At 49.0% G+C, this 23,673-nt stretch overlaps 2 protein-coding genes across 2 annotated transcripts in view; one reads left to right on the top strand and one right to left on the bottom strand.

The window, feature by feature from the left end:
* Positions 1 to 158: 158 nt before the first annotated feature.
* Positions 159 to 9,356, bottom strand: DOLK (dolichol kinase). Its single transcript, XM_066580545.1, has 2 exons — positions 9,283 to 9,356; positions 159 to 4,803 (listed from the first exon to the last, which is right to left on the bottom strand). Exon 2 carries the CDS (start codon positions 4,675 to 4,677, stop codon positions 3,112 to 3,114), a length of 1,566 nt encoding a protein of 521 aa, XP_066436642.1. The 5' UTR covers positions 4,678 to 4,803; positions 9,283 to 9,356; the 3' UTR covers positions 159 to 3,111.
* Positions 9,357 to 9,383: 27 nt separating this feature from the next.
* The window catches only part of NUP188 (nucleoporin 188), a 49,240-nt gene continuing 34,950 nt past the window's right edge, over positions 9,384 to 23,673 (top strand). The window contains exons 1-7 of the mRNA XM_066580544.1: positions 9,384 to 9,476; positions 15,244 to 15,298; positions 19,120 to 19,193; positions 20,608 to 20,692; positions 20,789 to 20,869; positions 20,956 to 21,000; positions 23,214 to 23,306. Of these exons, the coding sequence (XP_066436641.1) occupies positions 9,448 to 9,476; positions 15,244 to 15,298; positions 19,120 to 19,193; positions 20,608 to 20,692; positions 20,789 to 20,869; positions 20,956 to 21,000; positions 23,214 to 23,306 (462 nt within the window). The 5' untranslated portion in view covers positions 9,384 to 9,447. The remainder of the gene's footprint in view (positions 9,477 to 15,243; positions 15,299 to 19,119; positions 19,194 to 20,607; positions 20,693 to 20,788; positions 20,870 to 20,955; positions 21,001 to 23,213; positions 23,307 to 23,673) is intronic.

Here is a 23,673-nt window from a genome sequence, read left to right as displayed (position 1 = left end):
ACTTGTATGGGAGCTACAAAAACAGCATAGCCGCGCTCAGTTGCTTCCATCCTTCCAGTTGCCTCTTTTCTAGCGGTGTTCCCATCACAGCCATATTTGGTCCAGATGGGAACACCCCTTTAAGTTCATACGGACAACAGGAACAAGACAAAAAAAACTACAGAACACACATTTATTTCCCAAAAAATGTTTTTGCTGATACAAATTTCTCTTTCTGGGGGTATTTCTGGATACGTTTAAAGGAACGGTACAATGCGTGCGAATACTCGGGACCAAACATATGAGAAAAAACGATTTATGTGTTAAAAGAAATCTGGTTCCTGTAGTATAACAGTACAATACATACAATAGTCAGTGCATTCAGGTCATTGATAATACTGTGGGCAGAAGAAAGAGAATTACACATTGAATTTCACAGTATATGTAGATATTTGCTACAAAGGGGGATCTGGTACCCCGGAAAGGGATATGAAAATATGGGGTGTGAGGGAGAGCCTGTCTGGGTCTGACGAACATAAAGGGGTCGTTCAGTTGTGAACTATTGATGGCCTGTTCAGATGCCCAGGACCCCCACCGCTCAGCTATTTGGCAAGCCGGTGTTCTTATAGTCCAATTGGATTTCTGCTGGAAGCGTACAGCTCCGTTCCCACTTCAGTGGCCAGGCTTGGTATTCACTTCAATGGGAAGTTTGCCTGTAATACCAAGCCTGGCCACTGCAGTGGGAAAGGCGCTGTCTGCAGAAATCAGCTCATTGTACAAGCCCACTTGCCTGGCGACCAGCTGATTGGCAGGAGTCACATAGAAGACCCCCTGCCGTTGTACTGTGGCTAGGCCATCAATAGTTTACAACTGGACCGGTACACTTTAAATAGGGGTGCCGCAACTGCATAAAGGGTTAACCTGTAAGACATAGAATCTGGGGGAGGACTATACACCTCATCCTCTTTCCAACCAAGCCTGATTGGTATGCAGTGCAGAGTGAAGCAAACTAGGTTAGTAAATCGGCTTTAACCACTGGGTTGTGCCTTCAGCTTGTAGATGCCGATTTCATGACTTTCTCTGGGATGGAGTGATGGCCTATTGGTGATTTTGGCCCTGAGTATTAAAAAGCTTCATCAACCATAACTAGATCCACGTTCTAATTGTGCCGCCTTCTTATAAATAAAAGTTGATACAAAAAAGGGCAGGAAATACTTCTATTTCATACCTTGCACTGAGTAGGCACCGAAGGGCAAATCGGGAAGCTTGGCTACTCATACAGCAACGGTGTCTACAAGGATGAAGGTGTATTCATTCTTGTTCATAGGGGGCGCTGAAGATCCTTAGAGGTTTTCTGGGGGTAAATTTGTAGTCAATCGGAGGATTTGCCGCTTGGGATTGCTGCCGATCAACTGATTAAAGGGACAGCAGCGCTCATGGTGAACGCCACTATCACTTCAGTCTACATCCGGTTTGCCAGTTTCTGGACAGCACTATTACCTAATGGAGGATACCGGAATGTACCGTACACACACTGAAACATCGTCAGTCTATATCAGGCACACCCCCGTGCCTGGTATTGCAGCTCAGTCCCATTCACTTAAATGGGACTGAGCTGCTCTGAGGCCATGTGATCGATGAACATGACATCACAGGCCTGAAAAGAGTTCTGTGGCCTCTTCAATCACTTGATAGGCAGGGATCCCCAGCGGCAGATCCACGCAAGTCAACTATTAACCCTGTCTGACGGCCTCCTACATTCTGATTGTACAGTTCCAATATCAGAAGACGTCCAACAGGGTATTCTTACCGTCTATTGCCAGCCACTGTGCTGTCGGAGCCTCTCTGGCGCGCACACACTGCTTTAGCCAGCAGATGGCACCGTTGTAGAACAGCAAAAAGAGAAAGCCTTTTAGGAATCCCTGAATCCAAAGTTGGATTGGAAAGGGTTAATGACCTATCCTGAGGATAGTTTATCAATAACGTAGTTGTGGAAAACCCCCTTTTAAATCTGGTATTGGAAACTAAATCAGTGCAGGTAACATATGGGGTCACACCCATATAGATTGAAACTCGTTTGGCAGACTGTGATACAATTTTGCATACAAGCTGCGGGGAAAGGGGGAAACCTATTAGCCATGTGACCAAGATGACGGCCATCTTGGATTCAACTCTACTTTTCCATCCAGGAAGGTCGGTGTGTGATATATCATACTGGCGGAGAATTTCACCAGAAAACAACGGTGGGCTTCATTTTAACATAACTTTTTGTGTTAATACCGTGATTTTTCTTAACTACAGGAAACGTGAATGATGGCATTATCTCAAGCAGAACTTGTTAGAATCGTCCTTATGCAAGCTGAACCAAACACCTATATCAGCGCCGCAGATTTCGATCAATGCCACCCAACTAGAGATGAGCGAGCATACTCGCTAAGGGCAATTACTCCATCGAGCATTGTCCTTAGCGAGTATCTCCCCGCGCGGAAGAAAAGGTTCGGCTGCCAGCGTGGGTGACAGGTTAGTTGCGGCCATGAGCAGGGAGGAGCGGGGGGATCTCCCCTCCGTTCCTCCCCGCTCTCCTCCGCCGCTCCACGCCCGCCGCCGGCAGCCGAATCTTTGCTCCCGAGCGGGCAGGTACTCGCTAGGGGCAATGCTCGATCGAGCAATTGCCCTTAGTGAGTATGCTCGCTCATCTCTACACCCATGCCGTCATTTTGATGACATGACCTAACCGGTTCCCTCGCAGCTTCCATGCAACATTGCATGACCATGTGCCAAAATGTTCTCATTCTATATGGGTGTTTCAATACTTTTGAGACTCCCTGTATTTGAGCCCTTCGTGTCCTGGTTTGTATCAACTTTATAGTACGTTAGAGAGACATTCGATGGCCTTGATCTGGTGACTCTTGCTGGCAAGTATCCTCATCTTCTGTTTGAGTGCGCCTCTGTGTTACGATGGTCATATCAGTCTCCATCATTGAGTTACCAGCTTCCCTTTCAGCTTGACTGGGAATACAGGAAACGCGAATCCCATTCCATTTGGTCCCACTCTTAAACCACGTGGGCATACAAGTCCGGGCGCCGGTGTATTCTATCAAACCCAACCGCTTCCCGAAGATGACGCCCTACTCAGATCATCAGCAGGATGTGCAGGTAAAGCGGCAGCAGCAAATTGTCTATCTGTGTAGTAAAAGCTTCTAGTAGTGACACCAAAGTGATGGATCCCAATAACCACACGTAGCCGCTGTTCATGTTCACATTAGCGTCAAAGATAAGAATCAAGGCGACCGCGATGATCTGGGCAAATATAGACATCATGGTGCCTTCAAATGTCTTCTTGGTACCAGGCCATTTAATCTCGCCCAAGGTACTACCACAAACCGATGCTACGGTGTCCCCTACTCCTACAGCTAGAACCCCGCAATAGGGGAGCAGAGTAGAAGGACTGGATAAAGAAGAAGCACAAAGTCTTGGAAAAAGCCAAACCGGAAGAGACATCCCTAGGAGCAGGTAAATGTGCGTAAGAATCAGCGGACCGCTGTCCCTCTCGTCCAAGAAGAGCGTCAACAGGTTCCGTAACGTCTGCCCTAGCGGTTTAATTCGGAAGTAGCGAACGTATTCTAGTAACACAAAGACGGCAAAACAAGCCACGGAGGCGACAAAGAGTAGCTGCGTATCGTATATGATACCGGGTATGTAGGTGGCCACTACAAGTAAGTGGAAGTACTTGCGAGTCACTGTGGACACTTGAAGCTTCTTGGAATCCAGAGTCCGCTTAGAGTTCTGGTAGAGAACAACGGCGCAAGCGGATAGAACAAGGATCACCCAGTAGCCCAGGAGATAGAGCCGTGTGCTGCTCTGCAGAAGGAACTCCACGAGCCAGAAGAGTGGGTGCCTCTTGATAAGGAACTGCAGCCACGGCATGAAGATTCCCAGACCCAACACGGCCGTCATCATGTAGAAAAATAAGGAGGAGGTCCAGGTAGAAGAATCCATGAAAAGGAACAAGGCTGCGAAAATGACGCCGAGGACGACCAACGCCACCAGGGTGACCAGCAGCAGGTAATCGGCGGGATCGCCTTTGCCGCCCACGGTACTCAAAGAACGTTTGATAAGCTGGTTAAGGACAAAGCTGAGCCCACCGAGGACAAGCAAGGCTTCTCCAGGAGTGAAGCAGCGTGGCATCAGGTATAGCAGAATCATGCTAAGGTAGACAAAGATGAGCAGCACCTCTAGGACCTCAATGATTTCGGACACGGCCAGAGAATTCTTCATGGTGTACAGTATGGCACAGCCGGCAGCGCCGGACACTATGCAGGTGTTTTTGGGTACAGGTTTGGTGATCCCTAGTGCGATTATGGAGAGGAAGTAGGCTAAGGCCATCCCCGTGGCAGATACGACTACTCCGTACCGTTCAAAATACACGTTGCCAGAAGATTTACACCTCTCCCTTATCACGATGCCCAGCAGAGGAATGATCATGCTGGCTGGAAGCAGTCCGCTGTTGGCAGATGATCTGTACTGAAATACGGCGCCGCCAGACTGGATTAATCTGTCCCATTTGTGCTGCACGTAGAAAGCCTGCACAGCCAGCGCCAAGGCGCACCAGGAGAAGCGGTCCCACACCACAGTATGGACGCTCAGGACAATGCAGAACACCACCAGAGACTCCGCCACCAAGAGCTTATTCACCATGATGGCGGCTTTCCTGGATTTTCTCACGTTGTTCCCTTAGTTATCACTGCTGCTTCCAGATGATCAAAAAATGATAATTTCCTCCGTGTTGCGCGTCATCTGTGTGCGAGACGCAGCTCATCGTTCCTTAAAAACAAAAAATGACCAGATTAGTAAATAGCAGCACCCAGTGTATACTTTATGTCAGGAAACCTGCAAAGAGGCCTCGCAGACAGTCCTTAAGGGGCTCTGGACACCAAAAATAGCAATATTCATGTAAGCATCACTTTACTGTATTTAAGTAACTGCATAAAAACATTATATTACCAAGAGTTACTGACATGGGTGCGGATTGGGGATGTAACATAACAGCAAATATGCATGGTACATATATGTATTTGTTGTGTACTACATAACACAGGTCACATATACCATGTGACTGAGACCTTATCCTGTACTGATCCTGAGTTACACCCTGTATTATACTCCAGAGCTGCACTCACTATTCTGCTGGTGGAGTCACTGTGTACATACATTACTTATCCTGTACTGATCCTGCGTTACATCCTGTATTATACTCCAGAGCTGCGCTCACTATTCTGCTGGTACAGTCACTGTGTACATACATTACTTATCCTGTACTGATGCTGAGTTACATCCTGTATTATACTCCAGAACTGCACTCACTATTCTGCTGGTGGAGTCACTGCGTACATACATTACTTATCCTGTACTGATCCTGAGTTACATCCTGTATTATACTCCAGAGCTGCACTCACTATTCTGCTGGTGGAGTCACTGTGTACATACATTACTTATCCTGTACTGATCCTGAGTTACATCCTGTATTATACTCCAGAGCTGCACTCACTATTCTGCTGGTGGAGTCACTGTGTACATACATTACTTATCCTGTACTGATCCTGAGTTACACCCTGTATTATACTCCAGTGCTGGACAAGTTGTATTCAGTTCCTACCTGCATATTAGAGTATAGGGACACCATAGAGAGGTTTCCCTACTACGGACCACCTTCTATGACTCCCAGCAGCCCCCACTGGGATGCCCTTGCCGTGCTACATAAAACTGCAATGTCCCGGAGAAGCGGGGGCTTCATTCTGGAAGGGCTCTCCTTAAACGGACAATTATGTAGCAGTAAGCGCGGTGTTACCGTCTAATTCACTTATAACGCATCCACAAGACATCCCAAACATCCCAGCCGGGGGCCGAGCCCCAATCTAGGACCCCCATCCATCAGGGAAAGAGGTGTCTATGTCCCCTGCACTTATTTCTACGAGGACCTCCTTATATTCTCTGATGGTCCCAGAGGTGGGACCTGCGCCTGTTTAGCACCAATGGGATAACCTGTGAATAGACCATAAACGTTTAACCCCTTAAGGACGCCACGCTGTACGATGGCCACGATACCAAATTTATAGAGGGGTTTTTTTTTTGCTTACTTCTTTCAAATATGAAATTTTTGGGTAAAAAAAATATGTATTTCCTGCCATAAGTTTATTTTTATGTCCATACAGTTGGGCGAGGGCTTATTTCTGGCAGGAGATCCTGTAGTTTCTATTGGAATCATTTTTGGGCTTCATATGACTTCTACGGACGCAGTGATAGCAAATAGGTTTTTGATTATTTTTTTTTTCTATAAATATGAGGGTTTTTTTCTAAACTTTTATTAAATGTTATTTTTTTCTAACAACAATACTTTCTACAATTCTTTTTTCAGTCCCCCATATGGGACTTGAACTTGCAATCATTTGATTGCCCATAGAATATAAGGCCTAGTGCCCATGGCCGTGATGGATTCCGCAGGGGAGGCCGTGACGGCGCACCCCCCCAGAGACCCCATACTCCCCTCCGGATCCGCTGCCCGACGTCCCGCATCCCGCACTGGAGTGCATGCACAGTACAGCGTGTGACACGCCCGCAGCGTCAAATGACGCGTCAGAGAGCGGGGGAAGTGTTTTCACGCTAGTGATGGACGGCTTCCATTGACTGCAATGGAAACCATCCGCGCATACGCCCGCGGGTGATTACGGGTAATTTCGCAAGGCGGAATTCCATGATGGAATTCCGCCCCGTGAGCATTGCGCTATTAGGTTCAATAGAACCTAACGGCTGCGGGGCAACACCCGTGGGAATTAGGTGTAATGCAATCCCATAGTATTGCAGTATACTGCGTTCCAACAAGGCAGTCTCTCAAGACATCCTACAGGCAGATCTTCATAGGCTATCAATCATGGCAACCCTGGAGCGTTCAGAAGGCAATCTAACTGCACCTCACAAGCTCATCGCAGGGGGCCGTTAGGGACCCCAGGACACGGATCTGGACATTTAAAGGATTAAAGACAGCCGTTACCCGCCATGTATGGAGCAGGATCGGCCCCTGATCCCACCTCATACAAGCCCCTAGCGCCCAGATCAGACTTGTACATCCTGGAGATTAAAGGGGGGAAATCTTTACCTGAATCTGCGGTGTCAGAACTTCCACTTCCCACACAATGATTTCATACTGTCTCTCTGTGCCTGAAGGGGGCGGGCTGTATGGTGCTGCATTAGGCTGGATTCACACGAACGTATATCGGCTCGGTTTTCACGCCGAGCCGATATACGTTGTCCTCATCTGCGGGAAGGGGGGGGGAGATGGAAGAGCCAAGTGCAGAAACTGAGCTCCCGCCCCCTCTGAACTATTTGCAATGAAAGGAGGCGGGACGGGGGCGGGGCTAAGTGACGGGAATTAGCCCCGTCCCGCCTCTTCCCATTGCAAATAGTGCAGAGGGGCAGAGAGGAGGCAGGAGCTCAGTTCCTGCTCCCGGCTCTTCCATCCTCCTCCCCCTGCAGAGAGAGACGACGTATATTGGCTGGTGTGAAAACCGAGCCGATATACGTTCGTGTGAATCCAGCCTTATACTCTAGAAGCAATCGCAAGTTAAAGTCCCCTTTAAGGACTAAAAAACATGTAAGAAAGTAAAAAAAGTAAAGGATGTTAGAGCACTTCTCCCCCCAATTTCTCACTTTTAATTGAAAAAGAAAAAAAAGAAACCAAAAACATATCAGGCATCACTCTGGTCATAAAAGTCCGACCCATCATAGTAACTCCTTGTGTTATGTGGCACGGTGAACAGCATCAGAAACAAACAGCCAGAGCCCCGTGTGGCACAGAATATTAAAGGGGTTGTCCCGCGGCAGCAAGTGGGTCTATACACTTCTGTATGGCCATATTAATGCACTTTGTAATGTACATTGTGCATTAATTATGAGCCATACAGAAGTTATAAAAAGTTTTATACTTACCTGCTCCGTTGCTGGCGTCCTCGTCTCCATGGAGCCGACTAATTTTCGGCCTCCGATGGCCAAATTAGCCGCGCTTGCGCAGTCCGGGTCTTCTTCTTTTATGAATGGGATCGCTCGTGCAGGATGCCGGCTCCGTGTAGCTCCGCCCCGTCACGTGCCGATTCCAGCCAATCAGGAGGCTGGAATCGGCAATGGACCGCACAGAAGAGCTGCGGTCCACGGAGGGAGCAGACCCCGGAGGCCATCTTCAGCAGGTGAGTATCAAGACGCCGGACCGCCGGGATTCAGGTAAGCGCTGTGCGGGACAGCCCCTTTAAGACAGCTCTGACTCCCGACCTGAAGGTTGTGAGTTCAATCCCCGTATGGTTCACGTAGCCGGGATCAAGGGTGACTCAGCCTTCAATGCTTCTGAGGTTGTAAAATAAGTACCCAGCTTGGTGGTGAGGGGGGTAATAAATTAAAAATTACCCGAAGGCGCTGCGGCATACGTTGGCGCTATACAAATAAGATTTGTTTGATCTTTTTAAAATTACAAAAAACCCCGGAATCTTTTGGTCCCCGCGCCTCTGAGAAAAATGTTTAAATAAAAAGCGATCAAAAAGTCATACAAATTCCAAAATAGCAACAATAGAAACTACGCAAAAAACGTGTCCCTGCAACACTGTATCCATGGAAACAAAGAAGTTATGGCGGCAGAAAATCACAATTTATTCCCCAAAATATTTAATTTTAAATTTAGTGCAACAAACTATATAAATTTGGTATCGCGGTAAAGAATAAAGTGATCATGTGATTTTTTCCCCCCAGTGTTCACCGTGAACAGACCCCCCTCCACGTAGATGGCGGAATTGAGTTTTTTCTATTTTACTCAATGTACATTTTAAAAAAAAGTTTTTCTGTACATTATATAGTAACACTGACAAATACAACTCGGCCCGCAAAAAGCAACCAGTGGACATCGACGTGTTCGGAGGAATAAAGTTTTTTTTTTTTAAAGCAAGGAAAAAAAAAAAAAGTCATCATTAAGCGCTTAAAGGCGTCCTCTGGTTATTACTCAAAAAACTCTATTATTGTATAATGGAATGTTCTGCAGTTGTCTTAGTGTTTCAATTCCCCATCCCCCCCAACCAAGATCTCTGCTTGCTGTCAGTGAACAGAGGCTGACACTTTGCTACAGTGTATCCGATCTAAGTATTCCTCCTTCAGTAAGCGCTGAGCTCCATGATGGAGTTGCCTCCCTTTAACTGTGACACCCCGGAACTAAAGAGCCTCGGTGCAGCCAAATCATAAGCTTTCGCCCTCCTCTATCACCACCTTTACCTTGGACAGCGCCATATTGTATTCCGGTCACCTGACGGGAAGTGACGTCACGTAGCGGCATCCTCCACTTCCGCCAGTACTGGCCTCTTGGTTTAGGGGTGGTCACGTGACACGTAAGAACCGCGTTCGGGTCTCGTCACGTGTCCGGCGAGGGGGGAAGTGAAGATGGCGGCTGCCGGGGGCCTGGACGAGAGGTAAAGGAGACGGGACGGCGGCAGTGTGCGGGCAGGGGGTCGCCGGAAGCGGGGGGAGAAGCTGATAGGACCGGCTTATATTTAAACGGAAAAGGGCGGGAAGTTGGAATGTACCAAATGCCGGCTGTAGGGGGGTTGTGGTGTACTACAACTCCCAGCAGGCGCTTCATAATGGGCTCCACGCAGTCCCAGCTCCCTGGTATGACCATTCCTTCAACGTTATCCCCTTTCTCCTACAATTCCCAGCATGCTCTGGGGCACCTGGTGTGCAGAGGATTGTACTACTACTCCTATCGGTCAGAGCGGCGCACTACAACTCCCAGCAGGTGTCTAACTGTGCACAGCAACAAGGATTCTCTGTACACAGCATGAGGCACTACAACTCCCAGGCAGCTGCTAGAATGTGCAGCGCTAGTTCTCTTATATGAACCCGTCGTGGCGGACTACAACTCCCAGCAAGTCCAAAACGTGTAAAATAAGCGGCCAACTTTTCAATATAGTTGCCACCTGTCAGAAAGTACCTTATAGATGGCGTCTGGCTCTGCGGTCCGTACACCCTCCAACGTCCGGCGAACAGCGGCGATTAGCGGTCGCTGACAGACGTCACCCGCCTCTTTAGGGGTTAAAAAATAGAACGTTAACGGAATTGAACCAAAACCCCTTTTTTTTTACCTATTTAATAAACAGGCCAAAACGGAAATACTTTATTTTCATTTGAATTCCGATTTTTGGTTCCATAAACGGAACAGCCGGACGGAATGTAAACGGGTCCGCGCGACGGAATGTAAACGGGTCCGCGCGACGGAATGTAAACGGGTCCGCGCGACGGAATGTAAACGGGTCCGCGCGACGGAATGTAAACGGGTCCGCGCGACGGAATGTAAACGGGTCCGCGCGACGGAATGTAAACGGGTCCGCGCGACGGAATGTAAACGGGTCCGCGCGACGGAATGTAAACGGGTCCGCGCGACGGAATGTAAACGGGTCCGCGCGACGGAATGTAAACGGGTCCGCGCGGCGGAATGTAAACGGGTCCGCGCGGCGGAATGTAAACGGGTCCGCGCGGCGGAATGTAAACGGGTCCGCGCGGCGGAATGTAAACGGGTCCGCGCGGCGGAATGTAAACGGGTCCGCGCGGCGGAATGTAAACGGGTCCGCGCGGCGGAATGTAAACGGGACCGCGCGACGGAATGTAAACGGGTCCGCGTGACGGAATGTAAACGGGACCGCGCGGCGGAATGTAAACGGGTCCGCGCGACGGAATGTAAACGGGTCCGCGCGACGGAATGTAAACGGGTCCGCGTAGCGGCGACGCCGATGTTTCCCGATTTCGCCTCCTTTTTAATAGTTCAATAAGTTTTCATTTAGTCTATCAGTGAATGCAATTTAGTGACACCAGGTAGCAAATAAACAAAGTATCTGGCGTCATTTTCCAGATTACATTTTCGCTCTTCTTGAGCTTGTTGGAAACACTTTTACGTAACTCTTGTAACGTTTATCAATGGCCTACTAATTACTTACTAATTACTTAAACATAGATAAGTATGCTGATATGAAAAAGAACAAAAAGGAAAAAACCCAAAGTGGACTATGTTTGTTTTAGAACGGATCTCGAGTCGATTGCTATTGGCAAGTTTCTCAAACTTTTTGTTAAAGGGGTTGTCCCGCGGCAGCAAGTGGGTCTATACACTTCTGTATGGCCATATTAATGCACTTTGTAATGTACATTGTGCATTAATTATGAGCCATACAGAAGTTATAAAAAGTTATTCACTTACCTGCTCCGTTGCTGGCGTCCCCGTCGCCATGGTGCCGTCTAATTTCAGCGTCTAATCGCCCGATTAGCCGCGCTTGCGCAGAAGGGTCTTCTCCCTTCTCTTGGGTCTCGGCACGAGCGGAGTTCTGGCTCCGCCCCCTTCTACGCGGCATCGCGTAGCTCCGCCCTGTCACGTGTGCCGATTCCAGCCAATCAGGAGGCTGGAATCGGCAATGGACCGCACAGAGCCCACGGTGCACCATGGGAGAAGACCCGCAGTGCATCATGGGTGAAGATCCCGGCGACCATCTTAGTAAGGTAAGGAAGAAGTCGCCGCAGCGCGGGGATTCGGGTAAGTACTAAACGTTTTTTTTTTTTTAACCCATCCCTTTGGTTTGTCTCGCGCCGAACAGGGGGCCTATTGAAAAAAAACAAACCCGTTTCGGCGCGGGACAACCCCTTTAAGGAGAGAGGAAAGAGAAGAAAAAGAAGCGGGGGGGAGCGAAAGGGGTATAAGAATGAGAGGAAGGGGGGGAGATATCCAGGGGGAGAGGGATTGAGGAGCCACTAGGGGCTCTGGGATGTGAGATTAGAGGGGGATTCTGGTCCGCTCGGCAGGAACCACCCCCTGTTGGGCACTGTCTGGGGCAGTGTCCCATGGTAGTTATATTCAGGTTGGCACCACTCCGCTATTTAACCATTGATTAAATTTGTCCGAGGAACGAAAGCTTATCCATATCGCCCATGTAGCGTAGTAAGTAGATTTAGCATCATCCCTGGCCCTTAGTTCCTCCATATATTGAATGTCGTCCATGGCTTTTGCCCACATTAAAGGGGTTGTCCCGCGCCGAAACGGGGGTTTTTTTTTTTTCAACACCCCCCCCCCCCCGTTCGGCGCGAGACAACCCCGATGCAGGGACCTAAAGAAAGCTTACCTTAATCCCCGCGCTCCGGTGACTTCTATACTTACCGGTGAAGATGGCCGCCGGGAACCTCTTCCTCCGTGGACCGCAGCTCTTCTGTGCGGTACATTGCCGATTCCAGCCTCCTGATTGGCTGGAATCGGCACGTGACGGGGCGGAGCTACACGGAGCTACACGGAGCCCCATAGAGAACAGGAGAAGACCCGGACTGCGCAAGCGCGGCTAATTTGGCCATCGGAGGGCGAAAATTAGTCGGCACCATGGAGACGAGGACGCTAGCAACGGAGCAGGTAAGTATAAAACTTTTTATAACTTCTGTATGGCTCATAATTAATGCACAATGTACATTACAAAGTGCATTAATATGGCCATACAGAAGTGTATAGACCCACTTGCTGCTGCGGGACAACCCCTTTAAGCGTGTGGGAGACTCCGCTGTGTTCCATTTTTGCGGAATCACCCGTCTCATTGCCAGGAGAAAAAATTTGAGGATTCCCTTCTTGATCAGGGCTTCGGGGCCTGGAGCGATGGAGAGGGCCATCTCTGGTGTAAATGAGATCTCCTTTTTGGATAAGGCATTTACCTCCCTCCACCGGGAAGACACCAGAGGGCAGGACCACCAGATGTGAATCATCGACCCTAGGTCATTGAGGCATCTCCAACAGTTGCTGCTAATATTGGGGTACATCTTGGCCAGGTGCGCCGGGGTGCGCCACCACCTGGGCAAGAGTTTGTAGTTCATTTCATGGTGCCTGCCTGAGACGGACATCTTGTGGGTCATGATAAAGGATTTGGCCCAGTCGCTATCCTCGAGGCGCTTGCCCAGTTCCTCCTCCCATCTTCCCCTGTAACCAACCCCACCGTCTGGCGCTTTCCCGGCTACCAACATGCCATAGACCGTGGAGATCTCCCCTTTCCGTTCAGGGGACGTATCACACATCTCCTCGAAAGGGGTGGGCTGGCGCAACACCTCCGAGACCTGACCCTGTGCCCGTATGAAGTGGTTTAACTGTCGGTGTTGGAACCACGCACCCCTCCCCCAATAGAGCCTGTAGTGGCATGATTCCCCCTGTTGGCGTTACATCCCTTATTCTAGGGACAGGTGTCTCTAACCTATCTAGTAGGGGTAGACCTCGTGCACCCAGCGGAAATTCCGGGTTACCTACTATGGGTGTCCAAGGGCCGTTTCGCCTCCTTTTTATCGCATCGCACGTACATGAGATATTTGTGTGATGCGTTTTTTATTATTAGAACGTACGATTGACTTCTGCGCGGCAGCCATGTTTTTGTGAGAAAAAGCAGCGGCGACTCTCAGAAAAATCGTGGGGGAAAAAAAATACACGATTTTGCCGCGATTTTCTTGCGCCGATTTTGGGGTCGCCCGTGTGAAGTTACTGCAAGGGTGACGGTTATACTGTCATCTGAATAGTCGCCCAATAGCGTAAGCGATCGCGCTCGTCGCTCCGGGTAAACACGGCGCCAACCCGCAATTTGTTCACCAGTCGCTTCGTTTGGGGAAAAAAGTCACGGGTTGATTATCGCCCGCTGTGAACTGGGGACCGTCCGTCACCAACCGGCCGATAACCGCGCAAACAGGAATGAAACTATTAAAAACGATTGGTTTCGTGATTCTGCGTTTTCCGTGTGACGGCGCCTCGCGGCGCTGCTAGATGGAACCGTTATTGTTTAAAAAAAAAAACAAAAACCGCTCACGCATCGAAAGCGAACGGTAACCGTCCATCCTAAACGCGAGCCAGCGGCAAACGATAATTTTTCGCTTGTTCGTGTTCTGCAGGCGTAAAAATCATCGTTGCTCGCTCCCATACCCTTCAGGTTAATCGTCTGCGTGCGAACGGCCTAAGGCCTCTCTCACGCAGTCGTTTTTGCCGCGGCATTTCGAACGCCGCATTAATCATGGTATTGCGTTCCCGTTGAAATCAATGGGGCTTGTAGACGTGCATTCGATCGCGGCGCTGAATGACGCTTTCCAGCGCCTCGATTTGTTGAGTGCAGCATGTTCTATAATTTGCGTTTGGCGCCCCTCGTCGCCCATCGCAATGATTGGGTGCGCTAAAACACGCTGTTGGCTGCAGGAAGCTGCGTCCGTAAGTGAAGCTAGAATCGCCGCACTTTGCCGTTTTCATGTGTGGGAGCGGCCGTGGGGGTCCTTCAACGCCGGACGGGCACAGATGCCGGACCGCCGTCCCGATGACTGTCCTGCGCTTTTACACAGGAGTGATTACAGCTCAGTGAACGGAGGCGGAGCGGCCAGGGATCGCTTCCAGCCGCCTCCATTCACAGTAAACAGGCAGTCGTTCGTAGATGTACGGTTGCCTGTCCACATGGGCCGATCGTCGTTTGCCTTCCATGCCTGCCGATGTCAAACAAATATCGTTCGTTGCTCCGTCGCTGGCGCCGTTTACAGCGAACGATCATTTATTTCCGCACAATGCAGCTAAACGATAGTCGTCCAGTATGACAGGCCCCTTGGGGTGGGTACACACTTAGCGGGTGCACACACACCGAGCCAAGCAACCGAAAATCAGAAGTGCTAGAATCACGTATGTGCCGAACCTGGACAGCAGCGAATGGCCCCCGGGGAGTATAATGGGGTCAGCCTGGCGTGTGGGGAGAAACGCTGATGGAAGTAATAGCCCAGCATGCTGCCCTGTTCCTCCCGGGATGTCCTGTCGGATCTGTACCCCCGATGCAGAATAGACTTTAACTAATGTACTCACTTCTGCAATGTCAAACGACAGCCGAGAGACCCCATTCTGTAGTTATGGGGGACTCAGAGACGGCTGCACGTCACCGCTGGTACTTGTCCTGAGCGGCACGCTACGTCTCACTAACATGGAAACTACATGTGAACAGCCATATACAGACCAGCATTTCTGTGTCCACACGGTTGGGGGCCGCACAGAATGGCATCACGGACATGTGGCCTCTGAGTCTCAGGTTGTGTACCCCTTCTATCAGCTTTAGTGTTACCTGCCAGTAGGGGGCACATGCTGCTGTTAATTTGCCTTTATTGCTGTACAGAAGTAACTGTTATGATCCCCTTATAATTGTACTTTTGTCTTTCCAGGAGCAGCCGGGAGCTATGGATCATCCTACTTGGCCGCTCGGCTATGAGGGATCCGGTAAGTGGTCACTACTTACCTCTGACATCGTCGTCAGTAGTGACTTTACATTAACAACCCCTGAGTCTTCCTACCCCCCTCCTCACATCATTGTCCTGCTTGGTGCTTGCATCGCCTTGCCTATCTACACAGCTAATATGTCTGCTTAAAAGGACTGTGCTGCTATAAAGCAAATGGCTTTGCTTAAACAGTCATTACACATTTTTTCGTCCGTGCCATTAGGGGGACACAGCTGAAGACCGTGGGTATAGCTACTGCCACTAGGAGGTGAACACTAAGCAAAAGAGTGTAAGCTCCTTCTACAAGCTATACCCCTCCTGCAGGCACCAAGCTAATTAGTTTTAGCTTAGTGTCCGTAGGAGGCAGACCTCTCTGTTACTGGTCTTCAGCTGGTGTCTGTTTCTGGACTTGGGAATATAGGGCAGGCACTAGACTCTCCCTGCTACCCCACTGAGGAGGGCTAACGGCTTGGAGTCAACCACCCTGTAGTATGCCCAACCCTCGGAAGACAAGGAAGCACAGTCCGCAGGCTAAATGGACTGGGCTAACTGCCTTCCATCAAGACAGGCTACCAGCGATCCGTCTACCGATCCACCCCTCTCTTCCTTTCTCGCCCCAGCTTAGTCGGCTGGCAAACCAGAATGGGTGCACTACCTGTCACGAGCTGTTCAAGACCTTACTAAAGCCTCCAAGACCATCATTGATCTGCTATACAAGAAACCCCGTCATCTGTCTCCGCACTTGTCTGACAGAGATGACTTCTCCACCAAGGACTCCTTCCGTGGAAGAACCAGAAAGCGATCCAGGCCATCTAACTCTCGGCAATCCTCTGAGTCACCAGCCTTGCCGTATTCTCCAGCCCACCTGGGTCGGCTCTGAGCTTTCCTCTAGAGACGACCTCCGCTCTGAAGACAAGGTGTCAGAGTCTGCTTAGATTCCCACTTGGGCGAAGAATAATTGTCCAAGCTATCTTCTCTAGTTGATCATTTAATAGTTGCTGTGAAAGATTCAGACACAGAAACACCAGCAGAGACGGTCTCTTTCAGACATACAAAGTGTTCCACTGAAAGGGTTTCCTCCTCACAAGGAATTTGAGGACATCCTGACCAGGGAGTGGAACATCCCTGACAAGTGTTTCACTGAACTGTAGCTCTTGGATATTATGTATGCCTTTCCAGATGATTCTGTAAAGAAATGGGCATCCTCTCCTGCAGCAGACCCTCCAGCGTCATGCTTGGTGAAACTTCCTCCGGGGCGGTGGGTTCGGCCCTCTGACCTATTTTTGTTTTCATCGTGGTTAGTAGAGCTACTACTGAATGGGCCAAGCAATGGCGTCAGAACATTATCTTAGGTTCTTCCCTGGGAAGAGCTGGCAGATACCGTGCAACAAATAGGACAGGCTGAAAAATACATTTGTGAGGCCTCCATGGATGCTGCCAGGCTTTTAGCTGTTGCTTTGGCAGCTTCCAGAGCAACACGCCGGACCTTCAGCACCTGGAAGAGATCATCTTGGAGGCCACCAATGGTAAGAGCTCCCACCTACCACAGAACAAGTCTAGTCGAGCGAAATCTACTCAGAAGAGACAACCTCAGTTACATTTCTTTTGCTGCTCCAGTCCATGTACCTCGAATGTCAAGGAAACCCCACAGGATCACACCGAGAAACCTTCCTTCAAGCCCCGACCCTCTTGGCTTCTCCATGCACAAACCTCCAAGTCTTCCTCTACAAAATCCTCCACAGGAAGGGCGGCCCCCGCCCAAGACATCCATGGTGGGGGGACAACTTTCCCAATTCACAAACACCTAGTTATCCCATGTATCAGATGACTGGGAGTTCATTTCCTCAGGCTATGTCATAGAATTTGTCCACCACTCTCCAGACCGTTTGTTCTGGACCAGACTTCCAACGTCTTCTTCACGGGTCAACACTTTGGATCAGGTGATATGCCATCTCTCCACTCAGGGGTCATCATTTTGGTTTCCCCCCAGAGTGTTTCATGTGGTTTTATTCCGATCTCTTCATGGTACTCAAGAAGGAGGGATACGTCTGCCCCGTTCTGCATCTGAAGAAACTCAATCAATACTTGAAAGTCCCGCGTTTCCGCATGGAATCGCTGAAGTCTGTCATTGCATCCATGGAACAAGGGGAATTCCTGTCGTCCATGGACATCAATGATGCATATCTCCATGTTCCTATCTGCAGAGCAAATCAGTGGTTTCTCTGCTTCGGGGGTCGTTCAGAACGGTATCAGTTTGTGGCTCTTCTGTTCGGGTTGGCCACGGCTCCCTGGGTGTTCACGAAAGTCCTGGCATCAGTGATGGCCCTTCTTCACTCCAAGGGGTTAGTGGCTATCCACTACCTCGACGACATCCTAGTGAAGGGTCCTTCCCGCTCGGCCAATCTGGAGAGAATCCACATCACTTTGGACACTCTGTCCCTGATCGGGTGACTTATTAATCACCCCAAGTCCTCCCTCTTCCTATCTCAGCATCTGGAATTTCTGAGTCTTGCCTTCGACATGGCACATGCCCGTTTTTTGCTCCCACCATAGAAATGCCATCTCCTTCGGGTATATGTGTGCTCCTTGCAAACTTTAAATCCTGTTTTCATTCAACATTGCATGAGTCCTGGGGGTTGATGGTCTCCTCGTTAAATGTGATTCCCTTCAGCCAATTTCACTCTCGATCTCTCCAGTGGCCAATTCTCTTTCAATGGGACAAATTCGCACACTCACTCGATCAAAAAGTCCGTCTACCTCTGATACTTCGATGCTGCATGCAGTGGTGCCTGGACGATCCTTCCCGACCCTTCAGTGGTTGGTGCTCATCATAAATGCCAGTCTGCTCTGTGGGTGGGTATGCTACACAGCCTCGCAGCGCGGGGAACATGGACCATATGGTATTCGGCCGTCACGATAAATGTGTTGGACCATACGGCTTTCACTTTGTCATTTCTCACCACAGCTAACTGGCTTCCCAGTCTGTATTCAGACGGACAACGCAATGGCAGTCGCTTATAAATCCTTATAAATCCTCAAGGCAAAACCTGCAGTAATGGAGGAAGCAGCAAAAACCCTGGCATGGGTGGAAGCCCACCTTGCAGCAGAATCGGTGGTCAATATACCAGGCGTAGACAACTGGATAGCTGATTTCTTAAGCAAAGAGAATGTTGACCCGGGAGAATGGGAACTCCATCTAGACATGTTTCAAGATCTTTGCCGCAGATGGGGTTGACATGATGGCGTCCAGAATCAATCGCAGGCTACCATCCTACGTGCCCGGGTCGCAAGACCCCCCCCCCCCCCTATCTCCAGGCTCAAGCGGTGGATGCCCTCGTAATTCCGTTGACTGGCTTCAAGCTTCCCTATATATTTCCTCTGTTCCAGCTCATCTCTCGACTTCTCCAAAAGATCATACTGGAAGTTCTTCCAGTGATCCTTGTGGCACTGAACTAGCCTCAAGGTACCTGGTATGCGGGTCTGGTCGACCTACTCATCGACTCTCTGTGGCACCTCCCTCTTCAATCTCTTTTAACAGAGACCCCTTTTGGACCAGAGTTTATGCATGCTTTGTTTAATAGGGTGGGGGTTGAAGCCGCGATCTTGAGGGCCTCTGCTTTTACGGAACCCATCGTCCAGACCATGCTGAAACTGGCCAAACTGATTAACCTGATGCCCGCAGTTGGGGTATAGCTGGTAGGAGAAGCTAACATTCTTTTGCTTAGTCTCCGCCTCCTAGTGGCAGTAGTTATATTCACGGTCTTCAGCTGTGTCCCCCAATGAATTTACAGTAAGTGTAAAAAATCTTGTTTTATTTGGCAGGTTCAGATCAAGGCGGAGCTCGACCGCTACGGAGAAAGGTTCCTGCAGGGACTGTCCTTCTACAAACCACCCAGGTACGTTCCTCTACAGAATTTATAGTCTTATCAGGCTGCAGCTCTGTGTTTCAGTTCATCACCATTTTACAATCCTTACTTGCTGTCAGTGGATAGAACCATTCTTTCTTTCCCTTCAGAGTGAGACGGTAGTTCAAACTACTAAGGGGGCATTCATGAAACTTTTTATGTGACTTCCTGGTGCAGCGGTATTGAAACCTCTCTTTCCGGTTTGGTTCTGAGGCGGGTCACGTGGTATGAAGCTCTTGTCGGTGATATCGTCATGGTGGCTGCTCAGCTCATTCCATTAACTAAACCACAAAACGTCTGTGTCACGGCAGAGGTGGAGAGGGGCTGGCTTAGTTATTGTAATGAGACAATCGACCAGCTCCCTGCGATGAAGGAAAGACCATACAATGTGATCTCGTGTCCGAACTGGGCTGGAAGGGGAGATGCTGACTGCCCTTCTTTGGAAATGCCGTTAGGGTACATTACATGTAATAGAATTAGTGCAGATTTTCCACAGCAGACCAAAGGCTGCAGCAAGGTCTGTGCTAAAAAACACGTCAAAATTTGCACCATTGGTTCATATTTTGATGCTGATTTTCATGTGGATCTGCAGCAGAATTCGCCCATTTAGTTGAAAGGGTGAAATCTGCTGCGGATCCGCTTCAAAATCTACAACATGTGAACGTACCCTTAAAGGGGTTGTCCCGCGCCGAAACGGGGTTTTTTTTTTTTCAACAGCCCCCCCGTTCGGCGCGAGACAAACCCGATGCAGGGACTTTAAAAAAACCCCGCACAGCGCTTACCTGAATCCCCGCGCTCCGGTGACTTCTTACTTACCTGCTGAAGATGGCCGCCGGGATCTTCTCCCTCGGTGGACCGCAGGGCTTCTGTGCGGTCCATTGCCGATTCCAGCCTCCTGATTGGCTGGAATCGGCACGTGACGGGGCGGAGCTACCAGGAGCCGCTCTCCGGCATGAGCGGCCCCATTCAGAAAAGAAGACGACCGGACTGCGCAAGCGCGTCTAATCCGGCGATTAGACGCTGAAAATTAGACGGCACCATGGAGACGAGGACGCTAGCAACGGAACAGGTAAGTGAATAATTTCTGATAACTTCTGTATGGCTCATAATTAATGCACAATGTACATTACAAAGTGCATTAATATGGCCATACAGAAGTGCATAACCCCACTTGCTCTCGCGGGACAACCCCTTTAAGGTGTATAAGACCTTTAAAAAAAGTCATGCCTAATAAATAAGCATTTGCATTAAAAATGCACTGGGGGTTTTCATAGACTAAATTGGGGCGGGACTAAAAGCGTCCAATGGTCTTGGAGTCAGATGTCGGCGGATGTGACTGCACATATCCTGATCATACCCCTGCTTGCTGTTCTCCGCCTGTTAATCGCCCCCTTCCTCTTTACAGCACGAGTTCCGCAGATAAGGTGAAGGCCAACAAGAATTTAGCTCCTGCACTGAAAGAGCTCGGCCAGCGAATCAGCAAGTTTCTGGTGAGAAGACTCTTGGATGCAGGGGCTGGAGTGCGAAGACCTTGGTGTGTATTACCGGACACTTATGACCTGAATCTCTCGTTTGCATTGATACAGGGACTGGATGAGAGGCAGAGCGTGCAGTTACTACAGTGTTATCTTCAGGACGATTACAGGGGGACTCAAGACTCTATAAAGGTTGGACCTTACTACATGTTCCCTGACGTATTACATGGGGCGTACACCGAGATTTTGCAGCTCATCCTTCTTTGTTCTTTCTTTAGCTGGTACCACAAGATGAAAGGCAGAGCCAGGCGCTGATACTGAAGGTTTGTGTTAATGCATTCTGCACATGAGCATGGATGTCAATGAAGGGCTTTTCTCTGCTGATTAAGCCAGGGTAAGCTGTGATAAGCCAGGCATTTTCCCCTTAGTGGCTGCTTTAAAATGGTGCATTTCAGATGCATGGCTGTCGTAATAATACAACGGCGGCTCAAGCCCTTAAGAATGGTAGGTGCTCCTACAGAGAGCGTCTCTTCATTCTGCCTGATAGGGTTCTGAGTGGGTGGATACTCATCTATGACATCCGTATAACTCAATATGGCATATAGACAAGGGCTGACCCCAAAACATATCTTTTTTAATAGACAAGCTTTCTTTTTTCTTTCAGGGTTTTTACATTGATAGCCCATCCTTAGATTATACCATCTACACTATGTGTAGTATAGTTACACCCACTAGTCCTCAGGCGAAGGGGAAGTGCAAATTTGATGTGTTAGCATTAGGTATAAAGGAGAGTATCACACAGGTATATTCTAGTACAGAAACCATCAGAATGGCACCAGGTGTAGAATTGACAAACTTCCAAAGGGGACTGATGGTGGGATGTCACCTGAGCAACTTATCAGTATTTTGGTCCTTGCCAACAGTGAACTTAGGAATTTTATTCTGAGATTAAAAACTTCTGGTGTTTGCGGTGCAGTAATGTTTGGGGAGACCTCGTAAAACTGACAGAACGTGGTCAACGAAGCCTTGTACGAGCTGTGAAGGCATCACACACATCTTCTGCCGAAACACTCTGAAAGTCCCACGGGCCATTGGGACATCCATTAGCACCAGAACCTTGCATAGGGAACTGCATGTAAAGGGTTAACATGGACGAGCGGCTGCACACAACATCACAGCAGTGAATGCACAGAGGCACCTGCGAAGGTGCATGGGGCATCGTTCTTGGACTGTAAATGAGTGGAAGCAAGTGTTGTGGACAGATGAATCGCAGGGCACCTGTTATGTTCGTGTGGGCAAATAAGCGCAGGGCCCACAGGAATGTGCCCAAACAGGGGTTAGGGACCACAAACAAGGGAACCTAAAACGGAATTCGGACAGGACGTGCTGACGTAAACACCAACTAGACAGCACTGCATACTGTGGACTGCACTGACGGACAGACATAACATAGGGACTGACAAATAACCAAAACACTCACCTTGCATACTTGTACACATAAGCAGATGATATAGCTATAAAAGTACGAGGTATTGGTTCGTACATTGGCCAATGAACTTAAGCCGCAAGGCCATGACAAGGCTGCTCGTGTCTTGCGGTCCCTACACTAGCAAGACACATCTACTAGAGGACCCTAAGGGCCACCTAGCCCAGAAATGACAAATAACTCAGCAGGATGAAGCAGAGACAAACGGGGATTGGCTAGCAGGAGATCACTACACCCAGCCAGATCAACAGATCCCAGCAAGCACAACTGAACAGCACCATCTTCCGATCGGATGGCCGCACGTGGCTGTGGCGGCTACGTGTAAAGCGGTTTCTAAGTGTCTGCATCATCTCAGTAGTGAAGTTTGGAGGAGGTTCTTCTGTGGTGTGGGGGTGTTTCTGCTGGGAGAGACTAGGGTCAATAATTATAGTGAAGTCCACCCTCAATGCCGATGGGTCTGGAGACATTCTGGACAATGTGGAATTACTTACTCTTTGGCAATACTTCGGTACAGCGCTGTGTCTCTACAAACATGACCGAGCACCATGTCATACAACACGCAGGCTTGGGTTAAAGAGCAGAACATCTGCAAACTTGGCTAGCTGAAAGTCCGGCTCTCAAACTCAGTGAGCATTTTTAGGTCGAACTAGCTCGCCGTATCCATATATGCCCATCATCCCCCACATCACTGAAGCTCTCCTGGAGGCAAATCCTTCCACACTTCTATCAGAATTTGATGGAAAGCGTCTGAGGAGGGTTATTGCAGTCACTGAGGCCAACACCGTATTGAAATATTTGAAAAAAATCAAATTTCATCACCTTCTAGTGTATCCCAATACTTTTGTCAACATAGTGTATGTGGGATAAGTGGTGGAGCAATGACCAATGGGGCCACGGCTCTCATTTGAATCTTATTGCTCCTTCACTGCAGTACCGACACCATCCATACATGTGTGGCTGTGTTTGGTACTGCAGCTCAGCCCATTCAAGTAACCCTTGGATTGTTGATGAAAGAACCTTCTGTAATTTTCACTCTCCTATTACTTACAGATAGCAGACTATTACTATGAAGAGAGAATTTGTATGCTACGCTCTGTCCTGCTCCTACTGACTTACTTCCAAGATGAAAAGCATCCATACAAGGTAGCGTGCATTTTCTTATTTTGTATCTAAATGATTAGTCATAAAGGATAAATCAAGTCACTCCACAATCTGTCTACATGGAGGCACATACCAAGCACTAGTGACCAGCTGAAGAGCTAAGATGTGTTATACGAGGGTCGCTCCAAAACTGATTCCTTCTATCTTATGTTGGCATATGATGTCAGAAGCAGATATTGGCGGTATGGCAATAGAGTTTAAACCTTCCCGCCAATATCTGGTAAACTTTGTTGCCATGTGACAGATGGCAGCAGAGGAGCGGTCTGACAAAATAGCGTCTGCCGTGAAAGTGCATATAAAGCAAAGATGTGTAATTGAATTCCTCCATACAGAAAAAATTGTACCCGTT

This window comes from Eleutherodactylus coqui, chromosome 10, assembly GCF_035609145.1.
Source record: "Eleutherodactylus coqui strain aEleCoq1 chromosome 10, aEleCoq1.hap1, whole genome shotgun sequence".
NCBI lineage: Eukaryota > Metazoa > Chordata > Amphibia > Anura > Eleutherodactylidae > Eleutherodactylus > Eleutherodactylus coqui.
Note: the sequence above shows the minus strand (reverse complement) of the source record. Positions and strands in the feature narration are given on the sequence as shown.

What these genes read in the sequence shown, in the direction of transcription:
- DOLK (XM_066580545.1), bottom strand. Translation starts at nt 4,677, where the DNA reads ATGGTGAATAAGCTCTTGGTGGCGGAGTCTCTGGTGGTGTTCTGCATT.